The following is a 16,777-nucleotide window of genomic DNA, read 5'->3' as shown; positions in this document are numbered from 1 at the left end:
TCAGAGCTTTCACATAACTTCGATATGTTACGGTTCACCAGTTAACAATCGCTCTATTCCCACATGTACCGCTCTTTTGACATTCACGGTCTCCGCTCATTACCTCGGATGTTGGTCTGACGTATAACATTTCTTGGCCGAGGGGGAAAAGAAGTGAAAAAAAAAAAAAAAAATCTAAAAGAAAAAATAAAGGAAAATCAAGGGGGAAAAGCCTGTGGTAGCCTCTCCACATTACTATTAGCCCAGATCGTCCGATCATCATCACCATATACCACCGCATCATGTCAAATATTGTGAGCCATCTTGATGGCATTTCCGGTGAGCTTGCGGGCGCCCGATACGGGCTCAAAGCGACTCTTGTCTTTTTCATCTCCATTTCCATATACAATGTAATCGAGCTGGTAATTCTTGTGCTGTCGACATTCCGTCGCTGGACAGGTCTATACTTCTGGAGTTTGCTACTTTCGGGCTGCTTGGGGGTAGTTCCATACTCGCTCGGCTTCATGCTGAAGTTCTTCACACACGCCAGTTCTTTCTTGTCTGTTACGTTGCTTACCGTCGGCTGGTGGACAATGGTGACAGGTCAGTCATTTGTTCTCTATTCACGACTACATCTTGTCATCCGCGACGAGTACATACTTCGCCGTGTGCTGTGCATGATCATAGCAAATTTCTTTCTTTTGCATATACCTACCTCCGTCTTGACATATGGTTCCAACGTACCCGATCGATCACCTTTATTCGTCAAAGGATATAACATCATGGAAAAAATCCAGATGACCGGGTTCACCCTACAGGAGGTGATAATCTCGGGGCTCTATATCTGGGAAACAACCAAACTACTTCGGTTGGGCTCGAGCCGACAAAACCGAAGAATAATGCACCAGCTAGTCGGAATCAATATTGCCATTCTTGTGATGGACTTAGTCCTTCTTGGGCTGGAGTATGCCAACTTCTACGCCATTCAGATCACGCTCAAGGGTGTCATATACAGCATCAAACTTAAGTTGGAGTTTGCGGTTCTCGGGAAACTGGTCGATATGGTTCATGGGCACAGACGTCCGGGTACGTTGGGAAATGACGTACAGTTGTATTCTCTACAGCATGAATCTAGTCCGACTGCGCCGGCGTCATCGTCTGGTCTGCTGGATAATATAAACTTCTCTCATATTGTTCGAGATGGGACAAAACAACCACACACACCACAGAACGATAGATGTCCAGATAGAAAATTTATTGTGAAGGTGTCGGATTTGATTAAACGACGCCCTCCCTGAGGGAACTATCTAGTTATTTTTCATACATCTTCATTTTATCTTTATTTACACCCATTACAGCCCGCATGAACACTTGCAGCTACAAAGGTTCAGCCGTCCAAGAAACAGCTGTTTCATATGCTTGGTCTCAGTATTATGACGACCATAACACCAATGCAATCTAAGTCTCAGCTAGCCCCATCACTCAAACCAGCATCATCCCCTTCAACCCAGCCGAATTCTTCATCGGAATCTTCATCCTGACTATCCGCAATCTCATCGACTTTGCGTTTCCGTTGGCTAGCCGATAAGCTTGTTTCAACTGGCTCTTGAGGCAAGATCATTGGAGGCGGAGTCTTGTCTATCCCACGTAAACCGTCCTATACACTAATGTGAGCCATCTGTGAGTGCTGCACGAGAAATGATCCAAGCCTACCATCTCAATCTTGAATGGTACGATATTCTCGTCCAATCTCAAAGATAAAGTCTTCCCTGCTCTCTTCATTACTTCCGCGAATCGAATACCCTTAGAATCTCCCTCGTCCTCAGGAAGAAAGTCCCGAAAAATAGCAACTCTTACATGGACGCTGTTCTCCCATGTTCCGCCCGCCAGAACCGGGCACAAAGTTGCCCGCGGCTGGCCTCTGATTCGGGTATGCGTCTGGTTGACTAGAAGTATGGCTAAGCGATGTGTAGCTGCCAGTTTCACGAGTTGGTTGCCGAGGTCGCTTGTGACATTCCATTTGCGGTTCATGAGCCATTGGATCTGCGTCTTGTCTGTGATTCCTGACTGGGGTAGGCGGGATTTGAACTCAGATGGATTGGAAAAGTACGATGGGAATAACCCTGATACAGAGTCGATGACGAGAAGCTTCGCATCTTCTGGGGGGAAGCCCTTGGGTGGGCGAATGAGGAGAGCGAGTAGATGTGGTAGCGACCTTGCATGGAAGTAGATCAAATTTCTGATAGGGTCTTCTGGTGGATCAGAAGATGTGGCATCAGGGAACTTCTTCAGCATGCTTGCCAGGCGTACTTTCGGTAGTGGGGAACCCGTATCTAGGAATGTTAGAGCCAGTTCTCAGTGGAGTCTGGTTTCGTACCGATCCATATCACTTTGTCCCCATTCCAGAGGGCCGATGTGGCAACGCTCAGACTAGAGATACATTGTTAGACCAATAGCAACGTGCGACAGGCAGAGATGGGACCTTACGCCAGTGACGTTTTCCCAGCCCCAGGGGGGCCGAACACCTCTGTAACATGTCCACATGGTATTCCATTGGAGTTTATGTCACGGGTATGTCCCAGTACATCCTCCGCGGGAGGCGGACGGATCGCCTCATCTAATTGAGGAATACCCGTCGATATAGCGCCGGAGGCAGTTGCGGCAGACGCGGCAGACGCGTGTAGAGACTGCGACGCAGGAAAGGAGACAACCCGATCTGCACGTATCATTAACCGATCAATCATTTCCGAATTAGTTTACAAGGTCTTACGAGGCTCCTGAGTGGAAAGACCGAGGTAATCCTGCTGGTTCATGGTGACGGCAAACGCGAACCCGGCGCGTCAGGCCTGTTGGGATCAAATGATGTTACTTGCGCGCTTCGGAACACTAGAATACTGTCGACCTCTCATTTTGGTGTCACAGTATGTTCCAGCTTCGCTGTGGTGGTCCTGAGTCTAGCAACTACCGCCGGTGGTGGTTGATGACTGCGAGGCTTCGTTCATGAGGAATTGCCAATTTGGATTAGTTCACGTCGGAGTTAAAATAAATGTGATCAGATCTAATCTCCGAAGATCATCATCTTTTTCCCCCGGCATCTGATATACGGGCTTTGTTCTTGTCCAACGTAGTTAACCTTAAAGTTTATCGTCACTTTATGCTATATATTTTCTTTAGTGAACACGTATGGTATACAGATCTTCCTTTCAGAATCACAGACTCGTGCTTCAATGCTGGATTACACTGAACCCATACTCTGCTTCAACACCGTGCGCCACTATGCTATGAACACAAACCCACCTCTAGCCATTATCTGGCTCCCTCTCATCCCCATAACCATATTCCTGATCTCTCACAAATACTACCAATTCACAAACCCCCCACCCAAAGGCTGTCACAAGCTAGGTCTCCCACACCGCAAAACCAACCTGCACGACGAATATGACCCAAAATACAGCCAAGGCGTGCCTGAGAAGCATACGGACTCAGAAAACAAGCCCTCATGGCGAATAAAAGCACTCTTCGCATACCCAATCAAAAGCTGCGCCGACCTTGAGCTAGACACAGCCGACGTCGTCCCAACAGGCTTCACCTATGACCGCCAATTCTGCTTCGCCGAATATATCACCCCCAAAACCAGCACCAATGGGTCTCAACAAGCCCACTGGACAGCAAGGACGCTCCGTGACGGCTCGCTCTGCAGAATGGCTCTCATCAGACCTGAGATCTGGGTCCCTGATCCCACAGCGAAGGACTACTCCCCCGAGCTTCATGAAGTGCGATCCCAAGGTGTCCTGGTAATCCACTACCCGCGAGTAACGGCCGGTATTCTCTCATTTGCCGTGAAACTGGGCATGATGCTAGGCCTCCTCTCGAAGGAACTATCCTTCCGTGTCCCCTTCTTTCCCCCACAAGGCTCAGATCCCAAGTCAACCTACCCATTAACCCCGGTCAAGATCTGGAAAGACAACCCCCTTGCTCACGACTACAGCTGCCACCTCCCGCCCTCACTGCACCGTTTCCTGGACCCTGGCCGTACCCGCGGTCCCCTGACCCTCTTTAGGGTAAACTCATCCCACCACAGAGAAATCTTCCGCAACGCGCCCCGCAAAGAAGACATAGGATTTCAACCGGTAACGGGCTTCGCGGACGCTTACCCCATCCATCTCCTCAATATAGCCAGCGTGCAGGATATAGCGAGTAAATGCAAAACGGACATCCCTGAGCTAAGTATCCGTCGCTTTCGGGCGAATATCATCGTCCAAGGGCCTGGGGCTTATGAGGAGGATCATTGGAAACGAGTGAGGATCTATGGCCCTGAAACTGGGTCTGGGGGTGTGGAGGTCTACACTGCTTGCCGGACTATTCGGTGTAAGTTGCCGAATGTAGACCCTGATACTGGGGTTAGGCATCCTGCGGAGCCGGATCGGACGTTGAAGAGGTGGAGGAGGATTGATCGTGGGGATTTGACTAATGCTGCGTTGGGCATGCAGGCTGTTCCTGCTGTTAGAGGTATGTTTCTCTTTTCGTTTTTCTTTTGGGTTTGGTGTTGTTGGTTTTAGGGTCTTGGGCTGATTTGTGTAGAGTTTAGGGTTTGTGTTGGGGATGGGATTGAGGTGCTGGAGACTGGGGAGCATTGCTATATTAAGATGCTGAAGCCTGGGGAGAAGGTGGAGGGGGTTTAGGTTTGTATTCTATTCGCTCTTGTATAAATGTCTTGGACTGGGTTATTCTGGTTGGTTGTGGGGAGGTTGGTGTTGTCTACATACCTTTTCATTATATGCTACTAGCTGGATGATATCATTAACAAAGTATATATGTTTACGAATATATACTAATTTGGAAGTGAAACAAGATTCGAATTGTAGGTCATCTGAGTCACTATAGGCGCAACTCAATAGGGTATCCTTTAATTAGACCCTCTCAAGGGTCGTTATATACTAACAGAAAGCCAAAACCATTATTATACAGTAGCCGGACCAACCTCTTCGGTCTTATAGTGCGGGGACTCCGAGGTGGCCTTCGTCTCTTCGCTCTCACTCCGGACCTCGCTACCCCTGGCGTCCAAGATGGCCGCTTCTTCCTCCGGATCTTCCGGGATAAGAAGGTTGAGAATCAAACCCAACACAGCGGTGACTGCGAACCCGTTGGTCATAACGAGCACCACAGCATCTAGAAGCCCCTGCAGGGCGTGGTTATCACCGCTATAGGTGAAGAAGTATTGGAACCAGTCCGGTACCAATGTGGCAGCCATACCAATGGCGAAAGAAGCCGTGAGGATGAAACGATTGCGACGTGTGAACGGGATGGTGGAAATGATACGGATACCGGAGATAGCGACGGAAGAGAAGAGGAAGGTGGTCATACCACCGAGGACAGAGCTGGGGATGGCGACGAGTGCGGCAGCGAACTTGGCGAAGATGCCCATGATTATGAGGAAGAGGCAGCAGCAGTATCCGGCCTTGCGGTTTGCGCATTTCGTCAGAGCGATTACGCCGTTGTTTTGGGCGAAGACGGACATGGGTGTGATGGTGCATAGGCCTGCGAGGAGGCAGGTGATACCGTTGCCCAGGACACCGCCTCTAATACGTGAATCGAAGTTGGGCCCCTCCACTTCCACTTGGGAAACGTCGCATGTGGCTGTGATGTCGCCGATTGATTCCATCATGATCACGATGTAGACGGCCAGCAAGGGGAGGATAAGCGGCGCGTATATCGTTAGGGGGAATGTCCGGACCCAGATAAAAGACGCTACTGGAGCTGCATCAATGCCTGAGCGGTCGAAGTAGCCACATGCTCCCGCCACAATGCATCCGACCAGCAGACCGATGACAACGGCGCAAGATTTCATGATGGGGGAGCCGAATCTTTCGCACAGAATAATGGTCAAGAAGACCAAGAATCCGAGACCGATAAACTCTGCACTACCCCAGGGAAGAGCGTGCGGTGCATCTGCGCTGGGACAAAGGGCACGGGCGGAGGGGTCGCTGCCACAGCCGCCTGAGCCTCCTGCCCAGTCTTTCATGCCGCTCTCAATAAGGGATGCTCCGATCAGGAGGACAGTTGGTCCAGTAACCAGGGGTGGGAAGACGCGTTTCAAGACCTTGCTGCTTATGAATGAAAGGCCAATCTGGAGTAAAGAGCATAGACAGGAGGTGCCGAGGAGAGCTCCATAGCCCTTCGGACAAGGTAGACGGTTGCCCTGGGCATCAACGGGACAGTATCCGGACGAATACATCTGAGTGAAAGTTCCCGACGCTACGGTAATAATCGAGAACGAGGTACCCACGACTGAGATCAGGCCCGTACCGATCGAGTAGGGCGTTTTATAGATGTGAACGCGGCACATCTGAAGGGCGGACAGTAACCCAGATACGATTAGGGAGGTCGACACTAGGTACTGGTAGTCTTCATCTCCAAAGTTGGCTCCGGAAGAACCACCCAGGAGAATTGGGGGCGAGATAACTGAAGAAGTTAGTATTACACCCCCCGCGTTATAATAAGACGAGATGCCAACCTCCAGCCAACATTGCTAGGGCATGTTGTAAGCCCAAAAGAAGAGCCAGAAAAACCGGTACTCGATCATCCAGTCCAAAAAAAGGTGCCGTTCGCCTCGTTTGCTTCATAAAAGGAATTCTGGGTGTAAAAAGGTATGCATAATCGTAGTCTCCTATTAAGCCATCCCTGTGGACGAATCGATTAGACTTTACGTTTGAAGTTATATAGGGTATCCGATAGTAATAATGTACCTCGTGGTGAAGGTTTTGACAATCCGACGGCCTTTATCGGCCCAAGTTCGCTTGGGACGCAGGTCAGGACCAATCTGATCTGGTCCATCCATGTTGGAGTGCTTTAGAAATGTTTCGCGGTTGGACAATTATCTTCTCTCTCAAAGGAAACACGGCAATGATCGCGATCGAGGCAAGTTTCCGCAAATAGATAGGGTTCGCTTCCGTATGACGCACAACTGCGGGGAAAAGGTCTCGTGAACCAGGGTATGATTGATGATTGAAACTGATATCTCGATTCAAGATCGCGGGGAACCACGAGTTTTAAGTTCCCAAAAGCTCTCAAAGGACCTGGTAGTGAGATGTAGACAACAGCATCTCTGGAGAAGCACGATCAGATTTTTGCAAATTTCCGACGACGAAGCGATACGGATTATCGATAAGTGACGGGCACGATGCGTCAATCAATCGAATAATTTAATAAATAAAGTTGGTTATCTATCAAGGACAACTCTAATTAGGGGTTTAGTCCCTTGGCGCCAATCGCTAACAAGGGAGAACTCGGAGAGACCTCGGGGAGGGACGCGAGCCATTCCGGCTTCAGGTTTTGAGACAAACAGTAAGTGAGTAATGCAAACGGTTAAGAAACAAACATACATGACAAAGAACTAGTAGTTGCCACAAAGTAGAAGACGATTGGGTGGGTTGACAATCACATTATCAGCAAGTACAGGGATTGAAGCAAGGATTACGGAGTACATTGAATAGTAATGTACTGAGCAGCCAACAATTACAGAATACAGTCATAAACACGGTCTTACGCACAGATACATTGATTCATGCATCAATCAGCTTTCTCATCTTGTCGTTTAGCATCAGCCACTATGTTACTGGCTGTCTCTTCTTCCTCCCCCCCTTCTTTTTTACGAAAAGGAAATAATAAAATTAAAACTACGGCGTAAAGATAGAATGAATAACCGCCCCACAAGCTCGTTGGCTACGATTCAATGTAATCAATGCAAAGCCCCAATTTGTGACCGTAGTCAATATCTCCAAACATCAATCCCAAGAACTTGGCCTGTGCGTATCCTTGGCTTTACAAGTGGAGCCGAGATAAGGACAGCCTCTTAACCCATCCTGAGAACGCGAAAGGTCAGCCTGCTTATCAGTGACCTAGACGGGCACCGCCGAATTCCTCTAAAATCTGGGGAGCTGATAGCAAGCAGCCGAAGTGTCCACGATCAAGATGTCGACCTGGAATAGACATTATCCCTTTGCTACAAGGTCTTGGGATGGCTGATGTGTTTCGTGTTCACTAGGAGAGGGCGCGGATGACTACGCAGGATGCACCTTACCAGATTAGGCGATTACGGGCCATTTTTGGATGGTTACATCGGATTTGGATCAAGTGGGGAATTAGTCGTCTTTCTTTATGGGATAAATCCTGCTAAATAGTAGTATTATCGAGTGTGTGACTGTGAGGTTTGACTAAGGGATACCCATAGTCTAGCGTTTCAATGTTCAACCTTGATGCGAATAACGGTAATTAGTGCTGGGACCGGTCCCCATATTATTGTGGAGTATACGTTTGTCGGTAGCCATCAAGTGTACCTTAATTGAAGGAACGCAGTTTGTAACTCCAGGAACTTCGACGTCTGGTATGAGACACTAATGTATGGAAATATTGAGAGCATTAGTGACAGTTATCTCCCGAGATATGCCAGCAGCGATCTTGGTAAAGATCTGGGGTCGTAGTATGGCACCATGAAAGCTACCTTAACTGTCGAACGCCATTTGAACATAAAGTGCAAGCCCTACAAGGCGACTTTCATAGTCCTCTGGTTCTACGGGGGCTAGACAATTCTGTATTCTTTAATGAGTTAATATGGTAAGCAAGCAAAAACATGTTAGAGATGCGCTATATATAGCAAACCATGGCCGGAACATTTTAGACTCATCCTTAACCACAGAACATATCTGCAATTAGTATTGGCGACCGGACTCGTTTTCAACAACTCTCAACCCTCTACTGACCGTCGGGAAGTTGTCCGGAATTTAGTTTACGAAGGCGTGGTGCATGGAAGATCGCGGTACAAAGGAGTCAAAGTTTTCATTGAAGAAACAGGTCCGTCGCCACCACGATGTGGCAAGAAGAACACTTCCGTAGGGCTGCATAGGATATACTGTATTCGGATGATGTATGTATATACTCAAACTAAGTTAATATCCTGGGGCCTCCGCTTCTCCAGTTAAGTCATCTCGATTGTGATTACGGTCGTCTTACTACCCCAAATGACCGTGAGGGTGAAATCCTTCCAGTGGCTGCTGTCACTCTGGACAATTTAAGTGTTCGGATATTGTAATCGCAGTTCGGGAAGGCTTCTAGTATGCGGAGAACGCAGCCGTTGATGCGAGGTGAGATTCAAAGTTTAGCTGTCGTTCAGTCAATGGGACCAATCAGACCCATCCCCAGCCTTACCGCCTGCAAAAATGTGAAAATTGTTGGGGATTCAACAGATGGCGAATTGGTAGCGATTGGCCCAAACCAGCCGGACTAACCCGAAACAGCAGAGCCTGGCCGACATTCGCCATCGAATCACAGGCGGCCCAACAAGCTTACTGGCAGGGCAATTGAATATTCGGCCTCGTCCCTGGTGGCCTTACATAGATATCAGCAATGCTGGAGGTCCGGCTTTGTTGAACGCTGAACGCAGTCATGAACCTCGGAAGCTTATGATCAATTGATTTAACAGTGAGGTATGAATGATAAAAGTATCCTGTCAGGCCACTCTTTTCCTGTTTCTTCCATCCTTCCGGTCGATCGCTCAGCTTAGCATCATTATTGTCTAGCCTTGCAGTTCTTCTGTTTTCCCCAACCGCCATCCACCGGTGGAACCCCTTGGGGTGTGCAAGTAAAGAGCTCCCAAATTTTTTTACTCATTCGCCGTTTCTTCTTTCGCCTCCTACCGGAGCTTCCCCACCCTTTTTTTTTTATTTCCATTGCTTTTTCTTCCTCGGTTCTCTTGCCTCCGTTTAAATAGTCCTCCTCTTCTCTCTCCACCTCACCACCTTAACCCTTTCACCTATCAAGAGGGCACCGTCACCGTCGACAGTTTCCTCGTCTTGGTTCGGGCATATCGGAGATCTTAGAGAAGACGAAAAGCACCGACATCATGTCTGCAAAGACGGCAGACGCTACCCAGCCTCGTGCTGGTGACATCAAGAAGGTTCACATTGCCGACACTGCCATCACACGGAGCAACTGGCACAAGCATGTCAACTGGCTGAACGTGTTCCTTATCATCGGCATTCCTGTGTATGGATGTGTCCAGGCTCTCTGGGTCCCTCTGCAGCTCAAGACTGCCATCTGGGCCGTCATCTACTACTTCTTCACCGGACTAGGTATCACCGCAGGTAGGTTTTGCCCCGATTGGCAGGAATAATTATTCAGGGCACGGTGAGCTAACGATTGTTCGATACAGGATACCATCGTCTGTGGGCTCACTGCTCCTATTCCGCTCGCCTTCCCCTCCGTATCTGGCTCGCTGCTGTTGGCGGTGGTGCCGTGGAAGGTTCTATTCGCTGGTGGGCTCGTGACCACCGCGCTCACCACCGTTATACCGATACCGAAAAGGATCCCTACTCAGTCCGCAAGGGCTTGCTCTACTCCCACCTTGGCTGGATGGTGATGAAGCAGAACCCCAAGCGTATTGGCCGTACCGATATCTCCGATCTGAACGAAGACCCCGTCGTGGTGTGGCAACACCGGAACTACCTCAAGGTCGTCTTCACCATGGGTCTGATTGTGCCTATGCTCGTGGCTGGTCTGGGCTGGGGTGACTGGTGGGGCGGTTTCGTCTATGCTGGTATCTTGCGTATCTTCTTCGTCCAGCAGGCAACTTTCTGCGTCAACTCCTTGGCTCACTGGCTCGGTGACCAGCCATTTGATGACCGCAACTCTCCTCGTGACCACGTCATCACTGCCCTTGTCACCCTCGGTGAAGGATACCACAACTTCCACCACGAATTTCCCTCTGACTACCGTAATGCCATTGAATGGCACCAGTATGATCCCACCAAGTGGAGCATCTGGATCTGGAAGCAGCTCGGCCTCGCCTATGACCTCAAGCAATTCCGTGCCAACGAGATCGAGAAGGGCCGTGTTCAGCAGCTCCAGAAGAAGATCGACCAGAAGCGTGCCAAGTTGGACTGGGGTGTTTCTCTCGACCAGCTTCCCGTTATGGAGTGGGACGACTACGTCGAGCAGGCCAAGAATGGCCGTGGTCTTATTGCCATTGCCGGTGTTGTTCACGATGTGACTGACTTCATCAAGGACCACCCCGGTGGCAAGGCTATGATCAACTCTGGTATTGGCAAGGATGCCACCGCCATGTTCAACGGAGGTGTCTATTATCACTCCAACGCTGCGCACAACCTGCTCTCGACCATGCGGGTTGGTGTCATTCGCGGTGGCTGTGAAGTCGAGATCTGGAAGCGCTCTCAGAAGGAGAGCAGCGACTATGTCCGTGACAGCACCGGTCAGCGGGTCATCCGCGCTGGTGAACAGGTTACGAAGATTCCCGAACCTATTCCCACTGCTGATGCAGCATGAAGTCGCTATTTATCCACTTTCCTGTGATGTATGATTGTCTTGATATTGCATTCTTTTTTCTCCACGGGTTATGTCTTTGTTTAGCACCATGGGCGTTCAATTATACGACACTTAATTGTATGGGATTCGGAGTTGGGTTTCGGTTTAGCAGCAAGATGACGAGAGACTTGATTGAGTCGAGGTTTATTCGCATCCTTTATAAAAGCGACAGGTTCAGAACATACTTATGTGTTCAACGAAAATAGATGATGATATCCACCTGACATATTGTGCACATCACCGTAGATCTTGGTAGACCGTCCTTTCTATTGTATTCATTTCCTAGAGGACTCACTTTTTATTTAAAGTCGAAGTTCAATTTTGCGGTGGGTGGGAAAAGTCACCTGGCATCGCACCAGCTCCACAGTTTACTAGCTTGCCGTTAGCGCGGGTCCAACTCCAGTGACCAAGTAAATACAACCATAGACTGCAGGTCACCATCACCTCTGCATCACCACTGCAAAGCCACGTATTCTTCTGCTTGAATTAATTCTTCTTACCCCACCTCTCCAATTTCTACCCCTCCCACCATTCCCGCCTTTCGCTCCGTTTTTCTACACGCCCTCGTCCTGTTTGTGGGCGTTCTTCTCATCACCGTGGCTCCTCCGCTCCGCCTCTCGTCCCCCACTTTCAGACTCTCCTCAGTATTGGGCCATCTCCGTGGCTCACGACTGACTACACCTACACTACCCCCTACGGCGCTGACGAACCTCCGGAAATCCCTCACCACCGCGAGTATGGCTCCAGAACACTATCGCCGCCCTCCTCAGGCCCCACCGGTCTTCACAGCAACCGCTCAGTCGATTGTTGACGATGCCAAACGCCTCATTGAGGCATCCCGCAAGATCCAGGATGAAGTTGTCGCCAATGTGAAGCCTGAGTCGGCTACATTCGACTCGGTGCTCAAGCCACTGGCCTATGACGAGAACACCATGGCTCTGGAAGCCCACATCCTCAGCTTCTACCAGGCGGTCTCGACCGAACAGCAGTTACGCGATGCTTCATCCAAGGCCGAGGCAGAGCTGGACGAATTCTTCATCGAAACAGTCATGCGCGAGGATGTTTTCAAGCTTGTGGATGCCGTGCTGAACAAGAACGAAACTCTTGACCCTGAGTCCCGTCGCCTCTTAGAGAAGGAGCACAAGAGTTACATTCGCAATGGGCTGGGTCTCCCCGCCGGACCGAAGCGGGACCGCTTCAAGGAGATCAAGAAGCGTCTGAGTCAGATCAGCATTGAGTTCCAGAAGAACTTGAATGAAGAGAACGAGGGTCTCTGGTTTACCCCCGAAGAACTGGACGGTGTGCCGGAAGACGTGCTGTCAGGATTGAAGAAGGGTGAGGGAGAGAACGCCGGCAAGCTCTGGCTGACCTTCAAGTATCCGGATCTTTTCCCGACTATGAAGTATGCCAAGAACCCCGAGACTCGCAAGAAGGTGATGATCCAGAACGAGAACAAGTGCAACCAGAACGTACCTCTCTTCCGGGAGGCCATTGTCCTGCGCGACGAGGCTGCTCGGCTTTTGGGATACCCGAACCATGCAGCATTCCGCATTGAAGATAAGATGGCCAAGACACCAGAGACAGTTGACACCTTCTTGGGAGATCTGCGAAGTCGCCTGACAGCCGGTGGCCAGAAGGAGATCAAGAGTCTGCTGGAGTTGAAGAAGGGTGATATTGAAGCTCGTGGCGAGTCCTTTGACGGCAAGTACTATTTGTGGGACCACCGGTTCTACGATCGTTTGATGCTAGAGAAGAACTACTCGCTGGACCAGCAACAGATTGCTGAATACTTCCCTCTCCAGACTACCATTGAGGGCATGTTGAAGATCTTCGAGGAATTGTTCGGCCTGGTGTTCGTAGAGATAACTGGTGATGACCGGGCTAAGGTAGCTCCCTCTGGCAAGGGAAGTGACATTGTCTGGCATGAGGATGTGCAGATTTTCAGCGTCTGGGACGATGAGGGCGAGGGTAGCGGATTTGTCGGCTATCTTTATCTGGACCTTTTCCCTCGGAGCGGCAAATACGGCCACGCGGCCAACTTCAACCTCCAGCCCGGTTTTATTGACAAGGACGGCAAGCGTCGGTATCCTGCCACCGCCCTTGTGTGCAACTTCACTAAGCCGACACCGAAGAAACCCAGTCTGCTTAAGCACGACGAGGTGGTGACATTGTTCCATGAGCTGGGCCATGGCATCCATGACCTCGTGGCCAAGACCATTTACTCTCGGTTCCACGGAACTAACACCGTGCGTGACTTCGTCGAGGCCCCCAGTCAGATGCTGGAGAACTGGTGCTGGACCCCATCACAGCTCAAGTCGCTCAGTAAGCACTACTCGACGCTGTCACCCGAATATCTCGCCGCGTGGAAGGAACAGGCCGGCGACAAGCCCGAGCCGGCCGAGCAGATCCCCGACGAGGTGATTGAGAACCTGATCCGGACGAAGCATGTCAATGACGCACTGTTCAACCTGCGCCAACTGCACTTCGGTATCTTCGATATGACTGTGCACGAGCCCAAGAGCCACGAGGACATTGAGAAGCTGCCGATCTCGGCCACCTACAACCAGCTGCGCAAGCAGATCACCCAGATGGACGGACCGGAGAGCTTGGGCCTTGGCGACGAATGGGGACACGGCGAAGCGACTTTCGGACACTTGATCGGTGGCTACGATGCCGGTTACTACGGATACTTGAGGTACGCTTGCTTTATTCCTTCCCGCGGTATTTAACATTCTTGCTAATAATGTAACAGCTCCCAAGTTTACTCTACCGATATGTTCTATACCGTCTTCAAGGCTGACCCGATGAACCCGACTGCCGGACGACGCTACCGCCACCAGGTTCTGGAGAAGGGAGGCAGCCAGGACGAGATGACGAGCCTGACGGAATTCTTGGGCCGCGAGCCCAAGACCGATGCATTCTACAAGGATATGGGCTTGGCTTAGGATAAATATTGATACCTAGCGATATATAAACTATTCAAAGAATATAATGAAGTTTGAAAGAAGAAGAAAGGACTTAACAATGCTTGTACAATCAAGTAGATGTCAAGATAAATACATACATACATACATACATACTAAGTATGAAATTGTAGCTCCGTCGCGCCGATCAACCTTATCGATAAGGCGCACCAAAAGCTCTTCTTCAGCTTCCACCAACATCTCCACTCCAACACTATAATCACCTCAAACGAACACCACGACCAATTCACTCGCTCAATCAACAAGAAGAACCCACAACAAAAAAGAAAGACAAACCAAAGCCCAACCAGAAATAGAAACACCACAACCACCCAAGAAAGAACCCAAAAATGTCTACCCCGGAGGACCCCCATTCACAACCTGAAGACCAATCCTTCCAACAACAACAACAACAACAACCAACAATACAAAACCGGCTCCCAGTCCACACCCACCACTGCCGCTTCTGCAACCACCTCCTCCTAGCAACAACCCGCGACATCTCCTCCCTCCCGCGCCGCAAAGACCCAGCCCAAGACAAAGCCATCATCCTCCCCCTCCCAACATCAAGCACCGCTGAGGACTCAGACCCCAACCAACAAGAACATTACACCATCCTCCTTTCGACAACGGTACCGGATCGCAAGGCGACTCTCGTACGGCGCGAGGACGGCTTCGAGAAGAGGTTGTTTCTGCGGTGTGGACGCTGTCGGGTTGTTGTGGGGTATTTCTTGGATGGGGTGCTTTTTCCGATGACATCTGTCGCTGCTTCTGCTTCTAGGGATGATGGGGAGGCAGAAGAGGGGGAAAGGAAGGAGAAGGTCGTTTATTTGCTTCCGGGGGCGTTGGTGGAGACAGGGTTTATGGGGGATGAGGGCAGGTTGAAGGGGGTTGATGATGAGTGGAGGGGGTGGAGGGCGGAGGTTTAGTATGTATATCTTTATTGTATATTGATTAATGAATGGATGTGTATACCTAACTTGTGGTGTATGGAGTATGGTTCGTATTTAATCAGGCGTGAGGTTTCTCATAGCATTGAGTTATACATTCCTTGTCTTTGAGTGCTTCACTGTTATTAACATGGACAATGTATTGCTGGGATACAGTATTAATATCTCTGTAATTATAGACTCATTGACCGTATGCACTAACAGGAATTGTATACCTGGTACTCCAGATCGGCCGCACAATATCATAGATAGTACTCTAGTAACAAAAGATTCACTATACTCAATATTACCTCAACAGTCAAGCCAGTTTTGTAAGGAATGTTCTTCGATACTGCCTAGCACTGCGTTTGCTAGAGCCCTGGAGAGGATGACGAGGATGTCCTATCCTTTCAGAGAGATGGAGATCAGCACTGCCACACAAGGCATACTGTGTAGAGTGGGCTTTTAACATGCTCTATGTGCCTGTGCTCGGCATCTCACTGCACTTTTAGGCCCTGGAAGATCTTACTCAAGTTCTTCCCAGTAGTTGAGGTCAGGTATATCATATTTGCATCGAGTCCAAAGGTGACATTGGACAATTTGCCCGGGAGCACTGCCCCAATATCCTGTCCGGGAGCACTGCATTTTTAGACCATAGGAGAGGACAGTCAAGATCTCACGATTATCCTGATTGGTTAGTCCTACTATAATCAGCCTCCCTTACACGGTCCTTTACCTGGAGAGTCAAGATCTCACAACTATCCTGAATGGTCACTGCATTCTTAGTCTCTAGGAGACAATGGTCAGAGAACCTATACACACTACCAGTTTTAGGTTAGTTCTATCATACTTTTAGACTTATCGATGTTTAATACAATCTAATATACACCTACACTGTACATTTGAGCTATGGAAAAGGATATTCAGGATTCCACACTCACGCTAATGATATAGAACAGTTCTGTTACACTCCTAGACCCATTGCAGTTGACATAGTAATTAGCACGCCCTGTCCGTCCAGCGTGTCTTTCCAGCGTATCTCAGCCGGTACTGCACTTCTGTCCTGGGAGAAGATGCTCAGTATTCACCATCCACATTGGTAGATGAAGGCCAGCCATCACTGCCAAGATTATCTACACAGCCATGTACTGCATTTTTAGGGCCCTAGAGAGGATGATCAGGCTTTACAACCACCTTGTTAAGAGATGCGAGAGCCCCTACCACCCTTCTAGACTCATCATGATTAAGACGAGAACAGCACAGCCTGAATACCAAGTCTGTACTGCACTTTTAGGCTCTCTCAAAGCCTAGACGTTGATTTAGATCCATCATTAACGACTACTACTACACCGCAATTTTAGGCCCCAGGAGGGCTTTGTCAGAATAAATTGTTTGGGTCTTTGTATTCTTAGCTTGCAGGTGTTTCTGATGTTGGGGTTCACTTCAAGCGACAATATGTATATTTCTGTCTGGATATGGAGTGGTGTTGCTACTATCAATCTCCAATATCATTATTCTCTCTCTCTCTCT

The 16,777-nt window shown here is 49.4% G+C and overlaps 7 protein-coding genes across 7 annotated transcripts; 5 read left to right on the top strand and 2 right to left on the bottom strand.

The window, feature by feature from the left end:
- The first annotated feature begins 97 nt into the window (after window positions 1-97).
- BDV27DRAFT_50398 (uncharacterized protein) lies at window positions 98-1,447 on the top strand. The gene has a single exon (XM_032076789.1). It carries the CDS (start codon window positions 282-284, stop codon window positions 1,275-1,277), a length of 996 nt encoding a protein of 331 aa, XP_031922844.1. The 5' UTR covers window positions 98-281; the 3' UTR covers window positions 1,278-1,447.
- On the bottom strand, window positions 1,361-2,945 carry BDV27DRAFT_50393 (uncharacterized protein). The gene is made up of 5 exons (XM_032076788.1): window positions 2,750-2,945; window positions 2,467-2,695; window positions 2,357-2,409; window positions 1,693-2,312; window positions 1,361-1,636 (listed from the first exon to the last, which is right to left on the bottom strand). Exons 1-5 carry the CDS (start codon window positions 2,790-2,792, stop codon window positions 1,445-1,447), a joined length of 1,137 nt encoding a protein of 378 aa, XP_031922843.1. The 5' UTR covers window positions 2,793-2,945; the 3' UTR covers window positions 1,361-1,444.
- Window positions 2,946-3,206: 261 nt separating this feature from the next.
- On the top strand, window positions 3,207-4,661 carry BDV27DRAFT_162331 (MOSC domain protein; the record flags this gene model as incomplete). The annotated part of the gene is made up of 2 exons (XM_032073370.1): window positions 3,207-4,488; window positions 4,561-4,661. 2 exons carry the CDS (start codon window positions 3,207-3,209, stop codon window positions 4,659-4,661), a joined length of 1,383 nt encoding a protein of 460 aa, XP_031922842.1.
- A 155-nt stretch (window positions 4,662-4,816) lies between these two features.
- Window positions 4,817-7,118, bottom strand: BDV27DRAFT_50379 (nucleobase:cation symporter-2 family protein). Its single transcript, XM_032076787.1, has 3 exons — window positions 6,726-7,118; window positions 6,494-6,660; window positions 4,817-6,441 (listed from the first exon to the last, which is right to left on the bottom strand). The coding sequence occupies exons 1-3, from the start codon at window positions 6,815-6,817 to the stop codon at window positions 4,940-4,942; spliced, it is 1,761 nt and encodes a 586-aa protein (XP_031922841.1). The 5' UTR covers window positions 6,818-7,118; the 3' UTR covers window positions 4,817-4,939.
- A 2,759-nt stretch (window positions 7,119-9,877) lies between these two features.
- On the top strand, window positions 9,878-11,316 carry BDV27DRAFT_149300 (stearoyl-CoA 9-desaturase sdeA; the record flags this gene model as incomplete). The annotated part of the gene is made up of 2 exons (XM_032071025.1): window positions 9,878-10,118; window positions 10,187-11,316. 2 exons carry the CDS (start codon window positions 9,878-9,880, stop codon window positions 11,314-11,316), a joined length of 1,371 nt encoding a protein of 456 aa, XP_031922840.1.
- Window positions 11,317-11,741: 425 nt separating this feature from the next.
- Window positions 11,742-14,359, top strand: BDV27DRAFT_50355 (M3 family metallopeptidase). The gene is made up of 2 exons (XM_032076786.1): window positions 11,742-14,050; window positions 14,108-14,359. Exons 1-2 carry the CDS (start codon window positions 12,093-12,095, stop codon window positions 14,298-14,300), a joined length of 2,151 nt encoding a protein of 716 aa, XP_031922839.1. The 5' UTR covers window positions 11,742-12,092; the 3' UTR covers window positions 14,301-14,359.
- A 153-nt stretch (window positions 14,360-14,512) lies between these two features.
- Window positions 14,513-15,247, top strand: BDV27DRAFT_168320 (uncharacterized protein; the record flags this gene model as incomplete). Its single annotated transcript, XM_032074739.1, has 1 exon — window positions 14,513-15,247. Exon 1 carries the CDS (start codon window positions 14,669-14,671, stop codon window positions 15,245-15,247), a length of 579 nt encoding a protein of 192 aa, XP_031922838.1. The 5' UTR covers window positions 14,513-14,668.
- Between the last annotated feature and the right edge of the window lie 1,530 nt (window positions 15,248-16,777).

The sequence above is a fragment of the Aspergillus caelatus genome (assembly GCF_009193585.1).
Source record: "Aspergillus caelatus strain CBS 763.97 unplaced genomic scaffold BDV27scaffold_246, whole genome shotgun sequence".
Classification (NCBI taxonomy): Eukaryota; Fungi; Ascomycota; class Eurotiomycetes; order Eurotiales; family Aspergillaceae; genus Aspergillus; species Aspergillus caelatus.
The sequence above is the reverse complement of the archived record's forward strand: the minus strand, read 5'-3'. Positions and strand labels throughout refer to the sequence as shown.

What these genes read in the sequence shown, in the direction of transcription:
- BDV27DRAFT_50393 (XM_032076788.1), bottom strand. Translation starts at nt 2,792, where the DNA reads ATGAACCAGCAGGATTACCTCGGTCTTTCCACTCAGGAGCCTC. An exon ending in TCTTTCCACTCAGGAGCCTC is followed by an intron (nt 2,696 to 2,749) that starts GTAAGACCTTGT and finishes TGATACGTGCAG; the next exon opens with ATCGGGTTGTCTCCTTTCCT. An exon ending in TACCATTCAAGATTGAGATG is followed by an intron (nt 1,637 to 1,692) that starts GTAGGCTTGGAT and finishes ATTAGTGTATAG; the next exon opens with GACGGTTTACGTGGGATAGA.
- BDV27DRAFT_50355 (XM_032076786.1), top strand. Translation starts at nt 12,093, where the DNA reads ATGGCTCCAGAACACTATCGCCGCCCTCCTCAGGCCCCACCGGTCTTC. An exon ending in GGTTACTACGGATACTTGAG is followed by an intron (nt 14,051 to 14,107) that starts GTACGCTTGCTT and finishes ATAATGTAACAG; the next exon opens with CTCCCAAGTTTACTCTACCG.
- BDV27DRAFT_50398 (XM_032076789.1), top strand. Translation starts at nt 282, where the DNA reads ATGTCAAATATTGTGAGCCATCTTGATGGCATTTCCGGTGAGCTTGCG.
- BDV27DRAFT_50379 (XM_032076787.1), bottom strand. Translation starts at nt 6,817, where the DNA reads ATGGATGGACCAGATCAGATTGGTCCTGACCTGCGTCCCAAGCGAACT. An exon ending in GTCAAAACCTTCACCACGAG is followed by an intron (nt 6,661 to 6,725) that starts GTACATTATTAC and finishes ATTCGTCCACAG; the next exon opens with GGATGGCTTAATAGGAGACT. An exon ending in CCTAGCAATGTTGGCTGGAG is followed by an intron (nt 6,442 to 6,493) that starts GTTGGCATCTCG and finishes TAACTTCTTCAG; the next exon opens with TTATCTCGCCCCCAATTCTC.